This window comes from Nilaparvata lugens, chromosome 2 (assembly GCF_014356525.2).
Source record: "Nilaparvata lugens isolate BPH chromosome 2, ASM1435652v1, whole genome shotgun sequence".
NCBI classification, from domain to species: domain Eukaryota; kingdom Metazoa; phylum Arthropoda; class Insecta; order Hemiptera; family Delphacidae; genus Nilaparvata; species Nilaparvata lugens.
Window position 1 is genome coordinate 45,399,993 of NC_052505.1, and position 16,540 is coordinate 45,416,532.

The window sequence follows — 16,540 nt, forward strand, 5'->3', positions numbered from 1 at the left end:
ATAGATTATATTGAAATGTTGAACTTCTCTCATGATTCAATCCAATCTATAACTAATATTACTTTCCTTGCCCTACTCACTACCATAGCTAAGGATAGTTTTTGCTTTCCATAAAAATTTAAGGTACCTCAATTTCATGTTTTCTATACGTTTCAAGGGCCCTTGAGTCAAAAAACATTATTTTCTTTGATCAATCTAATAATGTTCAGTATTTTAAATTTTATTATTTGTTCAAAACAGTTCATTCTTCTTTTCAGTGGCGAATTCTCATATGCAAAACTTTCTGAAAAGAGAAACAACGCCGAAGGCTGCTTTATTTTACGAGAGAGCGAAACTGCTTATGATACCTATTACATGGATGTCTGCACAAATAAGAGGTATCATTTAAAAATGTCAATGTTAGTCTCTTTGTATTCAACACTAAAAATTGTAATAGATTCATCTAATTATAATAATAATAATAATGTACAATATTCATCTAACCATCGATTTCACTTTATACATACTATACCATAACTAATGACACTATAGCCCTGTGTGGGCCTTGGCCTCCCTAAAGAATCGCATCCATCTCTGGCGATCCTGTCTTATATTCTGAGTATCAGGACCTGTTATATCCAAGACTGCCGTACGGTTTTTCTAAAAGAATTTTTTACCAGGGTAGAGATTCATGCTCTACGCCAAACCGCCACTAACTTGGAGGACCAGGAAAAAGAAAAGAGTTTAGCCAAGGGAGGCTGATAGGAAGATAGAAGAGGAGAAAGAATGATGAACAGCAAAGTCAATTCACAAAGACTTGCAGGTTTTTCACGTGGAGAATATCTTATCCTTTCTTGTTCCGAAAGCTGTTTTGATATTTTTATTGTTATACTGATGACTTTCTGTAGGATAAAATGTACTGCAGTATTTTTTATAGTTTCTTAATACTCGATTAAAATCCATGAATTAATTTTTTCGTGCAATGCTTCAAAACACCCTATTGTACTATTATTCTATAATGTGAAATTATTTGTGAGAAGCCATGTTCGGCTATTTAACAATTGATTTCTCTGGATGTGAAGATTATAGTTGTAAATTGTTGATTTTGTTTGCAGTCCAAACCCCACCTCTTACAAAATAGAGATGAAAGGACCCGAGGATTACATACTCGATGGTGGCATGAGCTATCCTTCTATTAAGCTATTAATAGCAAGTCTGAGGCAACCTGATAGTTCAATAGTCCTCAAGGAGTGTTTACCGCCTTCTGAGTATGGTATGTACCATATTTATTGTTGTATCATTCAACTTGAATATACTATAGTGAGATTAACGTTACAAAGTCAATGAAAATTATAGGAAGCAGTGTTGCCACTTTTCTTTTTCCACTGCCTTCTATAGTAGATAACTTAACTGTGATTCAAGTTATCCCGGTATATCTGATCTGATATGAATATTGTTGATTTATATATAATTATGATATTTATTAATTCTATTTCAAATATACATTTTATTCGTCAATCCAAAAATCCTTATTTTTCTAAGCACCTTTCCTTCTAATACACTTGAATTGGGATTGTCTTCCTTAGTCAAAGTCCATTATTCAGAGCCATAGGTAACTACTCTGGACATCTCAAAAGTAAGTTGCACTATTTGTTTATATCCGCGTAGTTGGCAGGAGACGTCTGGGGTTCGCAGGGAACTTTTGTCTGGGTGTTGTGATAGCACTGTGAAATTCCTAAGAGGCTGCCATGACTTATGAGAGGCCGCCATGTCAGTTGCGATCAAACCACTATGGAGCTACCACTTACTCCTATCGCCGATTGCGAAGTACGCAGTATTATTCGTTATTTAACGAGAAACAATAAAAATGCAACTGAAATTCATCGTGAGTTGTGCAGTGTGTACGGTGAAAACGTTATTTTGAGGTAAATGGTTTCTCGTTGGCGCCAATCATTATTGAAGGCAGAACAACAACACATGACGAACAACGACTTTACGCATCCCGAACATTGTCCAAGACAATGCTTGAAGGGTTCGGATGGGATGTTTTCGGACACCCACCATACTCCCCTGATCCCCCTTTCCACAGCTGAAACGACACCTTGGGGGAAGACGCATTGAAAACGAAGAAAATCTCAAACAAGAAGTTCAGACATGGCTAACTAGTTTGGCGGCAGAATGGTATGACACTGGATTAAAAAAAACTTATACCACGATACCAAAAATGTATTGAAATTAAAGGAGATTACGTAGAAAAATAACTGATACATGTAGTTTCTCAAATATAACCTCTTAAACAAATTCTGTGCGTTATAATATTTTTTATTTAATAGTGCAACTTACTTTTGAGATAACCCACTTATAACTTATACAAAGCCACAGGTCTTATAAGCGTTTCATAAATATCAAGTTTGGTACTTCTACTGATGAGCCTGTTCTTTAGAAGCTTCATGTTGCTATGATATGCTCTATTTCCTGAAAATATTCTCTCCATTATAATGGCACTCATATTTTGATTTAGCTATTCAATACGACTCCACCTTTGCTTTCAGCTGTCCGTTTTGTCTGACAGAAAAAGATAACAAACCAATGTTAATTATGTGCTGACTTTATAACGTGAATCTCACTATAGCATATAACTGTGTAATAGGGCTCTATGGGCCACCGTATAAACTCATAAATTTTCCAAACGCGAATTTGAATACTACCACTGGATGCTATGGTTACACTGATAGCGCTTCCCAGCAGTATTCCTAACAGAATACTATTCCTGTATGTTTATTCTTTGATTTGAATATTTCATGAAACAAAAGTGGGTTTGGAAAAAATAACATTATTTATAATAATGAAAACTTTAAAACTTGCCATCTAAGAAACATTGATTTTTTTGAAAATTATTTCCTTTAGATGGAGTTTCCTCTCATTAATACATTCTTCAAATGTGAAGAATAATTGGGTAAGGAACAACAGAGCCGAAAACTGTTCCCTCCTCTAATTGTGATATATACTAGTCAAATGGTTGATTATTTTTTCTCTTGATAAATTCAAGTCAAATTTCAATTTTTGTATGAAATTAATGTTGGTAGTATTTCAAATTTCTAAATTCAGATACATTCAGTTGCATTTTACTCATTAATCTCAGTTTTCTATATTTATTAGTTTCAAGTCATTAGTTCCATTTGATCAAATTCAGTTGCATTGTACTCATTATCTCAGTTTTCTATATTCATTAGTTTTTTTAACAATTAGATAATATATTATCTGACGAATTATTTTATTAGTTTTGATTTTTAAACCATTCTGATTTTAATTTGAAGGTTTCCGATGCTCTGTTACAGATGATTCACCTCTACTATTATGCAAGACTGTAGATGAGTGTGTCGACGTTTTCGGTTTCAATGTCAGTATGAATTTGAATCAGCCATATTGCATAAATACGAAGCATCTACAAGTTTACAAAGGTAAATCATTCATCATTTAAAGTTACTCATCTTCTTCAATGTATTAGAAATTTATAGAAAATATAGTATTTTTATTTGTGGAATAAGTTATACGTTGAATAAAGTTGATGATAACATTATTCAACACATTCAAATCATTCATCATTTAAAGTAACTCATCTTCTTCAATGTATTAGAAATTTATAGAAAATATAGTATTTTTATTTGTGGAATAAGTTATACGTTGAATAAAGTTGATGATAACATCAAAGCTTTATTTAAATATGGATGTTGCCAATATTAAAACATTATACGTTGAATAATGTTGATGATGACATTCAACACATTAAATAGCTTTCAATCAATCAATCATTCTATTCAGTAAAATGCATTACAAAATTGGTCCCGCTAAACCTAAGAGATTTTACCGCAGGTGCCTACAAATCTTTGTTCTCAGTTATGTCTCAGCTATCGATGAGAACGGACGGTTGTAGATTAGATTAGAGTTTCGTGCACAGCTCCGACCACAACTGTATGTCAGAAGCTTACTCCTTTTCATCCGTGTAAACAGTGATACTGTAATATGTTTTAAAAAATAAATCACAATCACGCAACACGCTCAGCAAATTCCATTGGCATTGAAATTCCGAGACTTATTAAAACTAACTCAACAACAAACAGTCACTATATTGCACAAATTTTATACAGAAATATTCCTTCCACTCTTCGTAATGCCCATAACTGTTCACCTTATGCGTATTAAAAACACATCAAAATATGGTTTAGGGAGATTGGTAGGGAAAACATAGAAGCCATAATTCATTCAAATTACCTATAACTTATTATAAACTTGAGATCCCGTAATCTGCACGTAGTGTGAATATACCTTTACTAGCCGTTAGGCTCTCTATGCTTGCCAAATCCGTCTAGCCAGGGGGCTCCGCCCCCTGGACGCCCGACTGGATCGTCCAAAAATGAGATCAGCGGGCTCGCTTCGCTCGCCTGCATGTAGACCTCAGCGGAACCTCTGTACCGAACTCTGGACCCCCGACTGGATTGTCCAAAAATGAGATCAGCGGGCTCGCTTCGCTCGCCTGCATATAGACCTCAGCGGAACCTCTGTACCGAATTTGAACGTATTATGTCAATTTGATCTCGAAAAACACCTGTTACTATATCGGCGTATCTTTGGCAAACGAAATTCTTCCACCTCAGCTAAACCTGTGTACTGAATTTTATTAAATATATTTCCATTAATTATTTATTGAAAAAGGTGAGGAAACGCTGAAAAGCTGAGAAAACGCTAATTTTGGGCGTATCTTTGGCGTTATTTCAAATTCCTTCTTACACTACATTATTGCACCCCAGCTGAGCTTCTGTAGTAAATTTGAACATTTTCTGTTTATTTGTTCTTGATAAATCTGAGAAAACGCTAAAAACGCAGATTTTGGGCGTATCTTTGGAAATTTTTCCAAATCCGTTCTTATTGCGCCTCTAAAGGGCCAACTGAACACACCTACCAAATTTGAAATGTTATATCATATTTTTATCATATGTTAGGACGATCCAGTCGGGGGTCCAGACTAAACGTCTGGGTAAACGGATATGGCGAGCGAAGCGAGCCTGACAGTAATATAATATTCCCAGGAATAGCTCTGATTGAAGTAGCAGTGCACAAAAATTTTTTCGCGATAAATGCATTTCAATCTTCAACTTGGCGCCAACCTAACATTGTCAACTCAACTTCATGCAAACCTGACAAAATTTAGTTACCAGTTAACAACTGTTTCGAAGAGGTACTCTCTGTAGATTATGTTCTATATTAACTAAATATAAAGAAAATAAAAATCTCAGTACCCTTTTTTTGAAATATTCTATCACAACATGTTTCGGACATTTATGGCATTTTCAAGTGATATGAAGTAAATAAATACTACTGGAAGATTCTTATTTTGATCATATGTTAGTGTATTCATATGTTTTTATGAACTAGGACTCCAAAATTATTGGGTTTAAATTATCAAAAATGGGGTTATTGGTGTCTAATTGGATTAAGTTTTTTTTTCTCTGTTTAATTTTGCTGCTTTATAAATATGAAATTCTTCTTTGACATTCAGTTTTTGACTTTTATTACCATAATTAAGTATTTTCATATTGGAATTTATATCTGTAAAATTATGGCCTGAATCTATCAAGTGTTCAGCAAATGCCGACTTTTGTGTATAATTTTTAGATTTTAGTGCTTGGATATGTTCTCGAAACCTGATATGGAAATTTCTACCCGTTGTCCGATATAGAATTTGTCACAATCACTACATTTAAGTTCATAGATTCCAGATTTTTTAAACTTATCTTGCTGTACATTTAAATTTGATTTCTTTGTTATCAGTTCGAATGCATTATTATTTGTTGTCCTATAACCTAGAATGAATTTATTTTTTGTAAAGGTTTTTCTTATAGCTTTATTAAATACTAGCCGTCATGCTCGCTTCGCTCGCCATATCCGTCTAGCCAGAAGGCTCCGTCTCCTGGACCCCCGACTGGATTGTCCAAGAATGAGATCAGCAGGCTCGCTTCGCTCGCCTGCATTTTTCATTTGAGCATTTTTATCATATGTTAGGACGATCCAGTCTGGGGTACAGACTAAACGGATATGGCGAGCGAAGCGAGCCTGACGGCTAGTCATATAATATTACCAGGAATAGCTCTGATTGAAGTAGCAGTGCCCAATCAATTTTTCCGCGATAAATGCATTTCAATCTTCAACTTGGTGCCAACCTAACAAAGTCAACTCAACTTAATGCCAACCTGACAAAATTATTAATTTAGTTCCCAGTTAACAACTGTTTCGAAGAGATTATAGTTCTATTTTAACATATGGTATGGTCTCTTTTCAATTATAATTCAGATAATAAGAAGAATATACATGCTAAAAGACGAACTTTAAATCCTTAAAAACCACCCTTAGAGTTAAAATATTGCCAAAAGATTTCTTAGTGCGCCTCCAAAGGGCCAACTGAACATACCTACCAAATTTGAACGTTTTTGGTCCGGTAGATTTTTAGTTCTGCGAGTGGGTGAGTGAGTGAGTGAGTGAGTCAGTCAGTCAGTGAGTGAGTGCCATTTCGCTTTTATATATATAGATTGTGTTATATGGAACACAAAAATATATTCTTTATTTCCTACATTTTCTTGATTATTTTGAGTTCTATTCTGTATTAATTTTCCTTTTTGTTTGTTAATCATTCTATCAATAGTATTGATATTATATCCATTTGTTATTGCATATATATCCATATGTTATATATATAAACGTATTAGGAACAAATTTCATAAATGCAATTGATAAAGGAAATAATACAAGTAAAAATAAAATTTTTGAAAGATCCAAAGAAGATATGGAACTGGTGGAATCCATTTCAAATAAATTAAAGAATGAGGATGCCATTGTCACAAAAGCAGACAAAGGAATTACTACAGTTATCATAAAACAAACCGATTATAATGATAAAGTAGAGAAATTCATTAGAGATAACAAATTTGAAAATTTAACAAAAGATCCAACTCTTGAATATAGTAAAAATATTAATAATATCATATCTAAATGTAAATCAATCTCCAGAGCAGAACAATTCAAAATGAAGATGATAAATCCTTTATCTCCAATGTTTAGAGGCCAACCAAAAATACATAAGATTGGAATACCAATAAGGCCAGTAGTAAATTATCGTAATGCTCCTGCATATAAAGTTTGCAAATATTTGATTAAAATTCTACCTCAAAAGACAATAATGGAAGAAAACCATAGCATAAAAAACACATATCATTTAGTTCAAAAATTAAAGATATAAAAATTCCAACTGATGCTATTTTCCTATCATTTGATGTAACCAACATGTACACTAGTATTCCAACAGATGAAACAATTAGAATTCTGAAACAAAATTTGATAGATAATAGTATAAATAATGATGAAATAGAAGATCTAATAGCATTGATAACAGTATGTGTAGATCAAAATTATTTCAAATTCAATGAGAAAAATTACAAACAAAAGGAAGGTTTGGCAGTGGGATCTCCTTTATCAGGTTATCTTGCTAACATATAAATGAACAATTTGAAAAAATCTAAAATAATAAATTATAATAATCCTAAAGAAAAATATAATTTATTGGCACAGATATGTTGATGATATAATATGTCTATATAATAATGAAGATAAAACACATGAAGATTTTGAATTATATTTAAATTCAATAGCACCTTCTATAAAATTTACGATGGAAGCTCAAGAACATGAAATAAATTTTCTTGATTTAATGATTAGTATGAAAGATAACAAACATGATTTTAGCATTTATAAAAAACCTACACATACAGATTGTATAATTCCTAGAGACTCAAATCATCCTTGGCAAACAAAAATTTCAACTTTCAATTCAATCATATACAGGCTAATAAATATTCCCATGTCAAAAGATAATTACAGAAAAGAGAAGAAAATTATAAAATATATGGCAATAACAAAATGGATATAATACCAAAACTATTGATAGAATTATCTACAAACAAAAAGAAAAAGTAATACAGAATAGAACTTAAAATAATCAAGGAAATGTAGGAAATAAAGAATACATTTGTGTCCATATAACACAATATTTAATAGAGTTATAAGAAAAACCTTCACAAAAAATAAATTCATTTTAGGTTATAGAACAACAAATAATGCATTCAAACTGATAAAAAAGGAAACAAATTTAAATGTACAGCAAGATAAGTTTAAAAAATCTGGAATCTATGAACTTGAATGTAGTGATTGCAACAAATTCTATATCGAAAAAACGGGTAGAAATTTCCATATCAGGTTTCGAGAACTTATCCAAGCACTAAAATCTAAAAATTATACACAAAAGTCGGCATTTGCTGAACACTAAGTAGATTCAGGCTATAATTTTACAGATATAAATTCCAATATGAAAATACTTAATTATGGTAATAAAAGTCAAAAACTGAATGTCAAAGAAGAATTTCATATTTATAAAGCGGCAAAATTAAACTGAGATAAAATAATAAACTTAATCCAATTAGACACAAATAACCCCATTTTTGATAGAATCATGCAAATTTAAACCCAAAATTTACAGTCCTAGCTCATAAAAAACATATGAATACACTAACATAAATATGATTAAAATAAGAATCTTCCAGCAATATTTATTTATTTACTTCTTATTACTTGAAAATGGTATACATGTCCAAAACATATTGTCATAAAATATTTCAAAAAGGGTACTGAGATTTTTATTTTTCTTTATATTTATATTACAAGTAGCCCTACACAGAAAAGAGATTTAAAAAGGAGTATGAGGTATTAGATGGTCTAAGGGTGATTAATAGGGTATAGGGTTAATGGAAATTGGGAAAAAAGGAAAACTCAAAAACTTCAAATCATAAAACTAAATTAAATTTAAAATAAAATTAACATACTTGATTCTCTATAGTAAGTAAGAATCAAAAGACATTAATCTTATTCAGAATTAAGTATAATATTAAACAAAAAATACAATAATTGATCGAGAGTCACACGACATGCAGCTTTGAATATAGAAATTGGCCATTTTCTTTGTATTGGAATATGGGCTTAAGTACACTCAACAATAAATTTTCCATTTTTCGACCGAATTTGACTGATTATGCATGATTTTGGACCGCCTTGACGAGCCGAGAAGAATGAAGTGTAGTACGATGAAATCTGAGCATTGTGTCAAAAGCTATAAATTTTTGAATTTTTGATCCTCGAGGTGTCCTCAAGCGCGCCTCTAGTAGCACTTTCTACTAGGAAATACTGAAATAAAGTACATCTAACGGTTGGTTCTCATAGAACATAATCTCATGAACTTATGTCATTGTGCGAAATATCAATGTGAGGACAATGTAGTTGGTGATGATGGTTGAAGCTGAAAATGAGGTGTTTTCACAATACAAGGAGCATTGTTGTCAGCTGTACCTGGAAATCTATATGAGATAGAGCGCTCTACCGGATCTCAGATTGTAGAACACAAAAATACGCCCAGAGGGATTCTGACTTATACATCTAAATGGTAACAATTTGAAAAAATCTAAAATAATAAATTATAATAGTCCTAAAGAAAAATATAATTTTTTGGCACAGATATGTTGATGATATAATATGTCTATATAATAATGAAGATAAAACACATGAAGATTTTGAATTATATTTAAATTCAATAGCACCTTCTATAAAATTTACGATGGAAGCTCAAGAACATGAAATAAATTTTCTTGATTTAATGATTAGTATGAAAGATAACAAACATGATTTTAGCATTTATAAAAAACCTACACATACAGATTGTATAATTCCTAGAGACTCAAATCATCCTTGGCAAACAAAAATTTCAACTTTCAATTCAATCATATACAGGCTAATAAATATTCCCATGTCAAAAGATAATTACAGAAAAGAGAAGAAAATTATAAAATATATGGCAATAACAAAATGGATATAATACCAAAACTATTGATAGAATTATCTACAAACAAAAAGAAAAAGTAATACAGAATAGAACTTAAAATAATCAAGGAAATGTAGGAAATAAAGAATACATTTGTGTCCATATAACACAATATTTAATAGAGTTATAAGAAAAACCTTCACAAAAAATAAATTCATTTTAGGTTATAGAACAACAAATAATGCATTCAAACTGATAAAAAAGGAAACAAATTTAAATGTACAGCAAGATAAGTTTAAAAAATCTGGAATCTATGAACTTGAATGTAGTGATTGCAACAAATTCTATATCGAAAAAACGGGTAGAAATTTCCATATCAGGTTTCGAGAACTTATCCAAGCACTAAAATCTAAAAATTATACACAAAAGTCGGCATTTGCTGAACACTAAGTAGATTCAGGCTATAATTTTACAGATATAAATTCCAATATGAAAATACTTAATTATGGTAATAAAAGTCAAAAACTGAATGTCAAAGAAGAATTTCATATTTATAAAGCGGCAAAATTAAACTGAGATAAAATAATAAACTTAATCCAATTAGACACAAATAACCCCATTGTTGATAGAATCATGCGAATTTAAACCCAAAATTTACAGTCCTAGCTCATAAAAAACATATGAATACACTAACATAAATATGATTAAAATAAGAATCTTCCAGCAATATTTATTTATTTACTTCTTATTACTTGAAAATGGTATAAATGTCCAAAACATATTGTCATAAAATATTTCAAAAAGGATACTGAGATTTTTATTTTTCTTTATATTTATATTACAAGTAGCCCTACACAGAAAAGAGATTTAAAAAGGAGTATGAGGTATTAGATGGTCTAAGGGTGATTAATAGGGTATAGGGTTAATGGAAATTGGGAAAAAAGGAAAACTCAAAAACTTCAAATCATAAAACTAAATTAAATTTAAAATAAAATTAACATACTTGATTCTCTATAGTAAGTAAGAATCAAAAGACATTAATCTTATTCAGAATTAAGTATAATATTAAACAAAAAATACAATAATTGATCGAGAGTCACACGACATGCAGCTTTGAATATAGAAATTGGCCATTTTCTTTGTATTGGAATATGGGCTTAAGTACACTCAACAATAAATTTTCCATTTTTCGACCGAATTTGACTGATTATGCATGATTTTGGACCGCCTTGACGAGCCGAGAAGAATGAAGTGTAGTACGATGAAATCTGAGCATTGTGTCAAAAGCTATAAATTTTTGAATTTTTGATCCTCGAGGTGTCCTCAAGCGCGCCTCTAGTAGCACTTTCTACTAGGAAATACTGAAATAAAGTACATCTAACGGTTGGTTCTCATAGAACATAATCTCATGAACTTATGTCATTGTGCGAAATATCAATGTGAGGACAATGTAGTTGGTGATGATGGTTGAAGCTGAAAATGAGGTGTTTTCACAATACAAGGAGCATTGTTGTCAGCTGTACCTGGAAATCTATATGAGATAGAGCGCTCTACCGGATCTCAGATTGTAGAACACAAAAATACGCCCAGAGGGATTCTGACTTATACATCTAAATGGTAACAATCTGAAGATATTGTTGATCAAAAACTAAAATTCATCAAAATTGATTTTTTTCAAATGGCACTCATTTTTGAAAAATCATAACTCAGTACTCATTGGAGACGAGTTCCGAATAATCTCATTTTATTCCGAATTTTATAATCTAAAGAAAGGCGAGAGCTAATTTTTCTGTCCGATTACGAGATTTGGCAGAAGTAGCTGAAAACTGGAAAATGAGCCGAAAATACGAGGTTTTTGGGCCACCCTGTATCTAGCACAAGGAAATTTTGCTTGAAGAAATTTATTCTGGATTTCTCTTATGTACCCAAATAATATATTAAAAAATCAGAACTACAATATAAATTACAAGCACACCCCCTTTTTTATGTCTATATTGACTGAACTATAAAGTATTGAAGCAGTAGTGTCACAATTATTGAAAATCATTCACAATGATAAGTTGGAAAATATCTTCCTTGGAGTAATCTCGGATGATGATTGGGAGCAAATTAAACAGTTTTGGAATAGTGTATTTCAATTATCTTTTTCCGTATCTAGGAATTGAATATACACTGAATGCTCTAAGATTATATTGAGGTATAGGTGCAAATTGTCGGTAAGAATAATTATTTCTGTTCATTAATTCTAACTTATATAGATAGAATTTTTTGGAGTGAGTGTGTGAAAAAATCGTTGAACGGATTGTTTATCATTAATTGTAAAATTTAATCGTCTGGATATGGACATTGTACATTTGACGGTTCTGAATTGGATACTATCTACTCTGTCTAATAGGTAGTTTGCAGCACATCCCCAAGCCTCGATGCCATACCTAATAAAGGATTCAGATAATGATTTATAAATTAGATACAGACAATCTGGTGGTATATTTCCATGTAAAAAGAAGATTTGAGCACTGATTGTACGTAACTTTTTCGAAATATAATCTCTATGTAATTTTCATTTTAGTTTATCATCCATCCAACATTACACCAAGGTAACGGGTGTTATTTATGACTTTCAACGGGGTACATGTGCAGGGATCATCATTATTCAAATAAAGACACAATCATGATTTTTTATAACTGGGGGATCAAGAACTTTAGTATAGGGTGTTTTGAAGTGTAGGACCACTGTCGTAGATTTATTAATAATCAAGTTCCTATCATGTAACCATCGAAGAATATTATTATAGTCATCTTAGAGTAGTATTTTCAATTTTAGTAAGATCCCCAATAACACCCACCATCAAATTACCTTTGTGTATGAGATATTAAGCTGTTCTCTGACTTTTTTCTCTTCTTTCTGCTTTGAATAGTATTGATTAATAATGTGAATATCTTCGAAACGGTTTGAGATATCGATATGCAGTTTTCGCCATTCATTTTTTCTTGAAATTCCGTATCGAAATCATGTATCGCATGACCACCTTCTTATTTAAAAAAAACAGTTGCATTCAATATGGCAGATCCAAGATGGCGGACCAGATTTTTGAAGTCATAGTAGAGTAGTATTTTCAGTTTTAGTGGGATCCCCAATAACACCCACTGTCAAATTACCTTTTCCTCCACCTCCTGTCTAAAGTGCCTTCTTTACTCCCTGAAACATAATACTAAAGTGTCACTTTTTCGGGAGGAAAAACAGGAAAACTCCCTAGAGCGTAAAAGTGACGCCATTCAAATAACATGGGAAGCATCTCTATTTTAAAAACGTACATTTGAAATAGGTTAGAAGGACTAAGCTCAGATGAGGAAGCATATAGAGTAGTCATTAAATCAACTAAATTCAATACCTCAACCAGACATTTGATCAATATATGAAATTTATGTTTGTATGCTAAAATTATTACAAACTTCATATCACTATACTAAAAAAAATGTATAATTTTTTTATTCCATGTTATTCAGAATAGAATAGAATATTCATTCTATTCAACAATAATACAGAAAATGTCCATACAGTTGAATAACGTCAGGAAGATTTACAGTCAAAAACTTTATAAAAGATAATTCACACGGCAAGTTATTATGTAAATCATGCATTAAAATTACATTGGCATACATAAATAACATTGAAACACACTACATTCCATTTAAAAACTCGTCAATGCTATAGTAACTCTTATCAACTAAGAACCTATATAAGTCTGTTTTAAAGGAATGCGTCCTAGGATTTAAATGAGTTGGCAGCCTATTCAATAATTTCACACCAATATAACTGGGCTTTTTCTTATAAAGAGAAAGTCTATGATACTGAACACTGATATTATTTCTATGCCTGGTATTATGATGGTGTACATCTTAATTTTGTTGTAAAGCTGTTTATATTTTTTACCACTAACATAATCACTTTATAAATGAAAATACAAGGAACTGTGAGAACTGAAAGACTTCTGAATGCATCTCGGCAAGTGTGGTTAAAGCCTAAACCTGCTAGGTATCTTATTGCCCTTTTCTGCAAAATAAATATTTTATTTATGTTCTGCAAAGTTGTAGCTCCCCAAAGTTCAATGCCATAAGAAATGTGTGAATAAATCAATGCAAAATATAGGACTCTTCCCGTGTCTAGGGGTACATAGCGTATGATGTTTCGCAGGACAAAAAAATTAGTACTTATATGGCTGGCAAGTTTTTCAATATGAGCATCCCAAGAAAGGCTTCTGTCAATTACCAGACCTAGAAGATTTGCTTCTTTGACATGTTCTACCTTTGAGTCTCCAATATTAATGACCGGTTCAAAGAAATAATTTTTAAAACCAAATTGCATATATTTACTCTTATTTGGATTGACTGACAAAAACGACTCGTTATAATACTGAACAATGAGGTTTGTAAGAGTGTTGGCATTTATTTCAAGTTCATTGAGGCTCTTATCATTAAACATCAAGGTTGTATCGTCGGCATACAGAGTAACATTAACACCTACTGGGACAGATGATTGCAGATCATTGGTGTACAACACAAAAAGCAAAGGCCCCAGAATAGATCCTTGTGGTACACCTCTTGTGACCCTGAGAGGCATTGAATCAGCTACCTGGGTATCAGAATTTATTGTAACATATTGATAGCGGTTGGACAAGTAAGACTTGATCAAATTACCCCCAACACCTCTTATTCCGACGTTTGAAATCCTACTGATAAGGGATTTGATATCAACACTATCAAATGCTTTAGATAAGTCTAATAGCACCCCGATTACGTAATCTCCTTCATCAGCCTTATCTATGATACCTTCAATGAACGATACAGCAGCAGATATAGTAGATTTCCCCCTCACAAAGCCATTCTGGCAGGAAGATATTAAATCAAATTTCTCCAGATAGTTCATTATCCTGCTATATATCAATTTCTCAAAAATCTTAGAAAAAGCTGACAAAATGGAAATAGGTCTGTAATTTATTATTAATATCATTTCTGACACCATTTTTGAATAGTGGTTTAACTTTGGCTATTTTGAGTAAATCCGGAAAGATGCCTGTTTGAAGAGTGTTATTAATTATGAAAACTAGAGGCTCGACTATTTGATTGCAACATGCTTTAACTATGCTGATTGGAATATTATCAAACCCTACACTACTTTTGGTTCTGATACTTTTTATTATATTAAGTATTTCATTATTATCTGTTGGAAAAAGGTAGAGACAGTTTTCACGGTAGAGTTTCCTAGAAAAAGAAGCAATGTCATTACTTACTTGAGTTTAATATATTCAAAGTTAGTGCCATTGAAATAAAAAAATTATTAAAAGCGTTAGCAATTTCTTTAGGATCTGTAGAGATTTCTCCATTTTGTTCTAGCTCTATATTCGGTTGCAGTTTTTTTCTTTTGCCTCTGAGTTCATTTATTATTTCCCAGCTTTTCTTAGATTTATTTGGTGCACTTAAAATTGAATTACTAGGTAATATATTGTTTTTTGGCTTGTATAACCTCACTGTCATAATTTTGTTGAATTCGTTTTATCAGCTCCCTATCAACTATTTCTCCATTATCTATTTTGATCTTAACTAATTTTAATATGTTCCTAATCTGAATAATTTCTTCCGTAATCCAATATCCTTTCATTTTCCTTTTATTTTGCTTCCTTCTATACGATTGTTTTAAAGTACAGTTCACATTCATGTCATTAAGAAAAATTTCATGAAACTGCTTGAATTGTGTGTTCACATCTGATTTTTCATAAACAGACAACCAAGACTCCATACTCAATGAACTTATCATATTACTAATATTCTCCTAAGAGCAGCTGTACACAGGAGCGTTAAACGGTATCCGACTTGCTTTAAATCTACCAGAAACATGAGCTAATTGTAGATAGAAAAACTGTGCAGTATGGTCCGACAACAAAGTGTGTACTACTTGCGCAACATATGATTCACAATTAATATTTGTTATTATGTTGTCTATGGCTGTCCTACTATATCTTGTAATTCTTGTTGGATCTTTATCACTGCAGTGTAAATCAAACTGATGTAGAACATTAATTAACTTTCTACGATTGGGAGAATTATTCAAAATATCTATGTTATAATCACCGGCAACAATAATCCTATCAGAAACATTTTTTAAAATTCTATCAAACAGTATTTCAAGCCGCTCAAAAAATACATTTGTGTCTCCACTTGGAGATCTATACAGGCCCACAACAACATAACAATCCTTACCTATATAAAACTTGAAACCACACACTTCAATATTTCTAGTGCTACATAAATCACCTATATTCAGTTTGCTGAACTTAGAGGAAGTAATAATGTCTAAAAACCTACGACTTACAAATATAGCTACGCCTCCTTTTCTCAGATCATCCCTACAAAAACTACAGACTAGAAGCATATCACTGATTATTAGAGAAGCTATTTCATATTCCTTCAGACCATGTTCACTCAATACAAGAATGTCTGGTTGTTCTTCTTCAACCAGATAACTCCATCAATATTTTGATGAATTATTTTCAAACTATTTGAACAGCTCAGAATATTCAAGTGCTCAGAACTAATATCAATGTTTCTATTATTCTGCGAATCTAAGTTAATTTTTTGGTGAACACA

General features: G+C 31.8%; 2 protein-coding genes across 2 annotated transcripts in view; one reads left to right on the top strand and one right to left on the bottom strand.

The window, feature by feature from the left end:
• LOC111044905 overlaps positions 1-16,540 on the bottom strand; it is a 336,821-nt gene that overhangs the window by 136,199 nt on the left and 184,082 nt on the right. The window lies entirely within an intron of this gene.
• The window catches only part of LOC111055916 (tyrosine-protein kinase hopscotch), a 65,792-nt gene that overhangs the window by 3,671 nt on the left and 45,581 nt on the right, over positions 1-16,540 (top strand). The window contains exons 4-6 of the mRNA XM_022343226.2: positions 258-377; positions 1,095-1,252; positions 3,318-3,440. Of these exons, the coding sequence (XP_022198918.2) occupies positions 258-377; positions 1,095-1,252; positions 3,318-3,440 (401 nt within the window). The remainder of the gene's footprint in view (positions 1-257; positions 378-1,094; positions 1,253-3,317; positions 3,441-16,540) is intronic.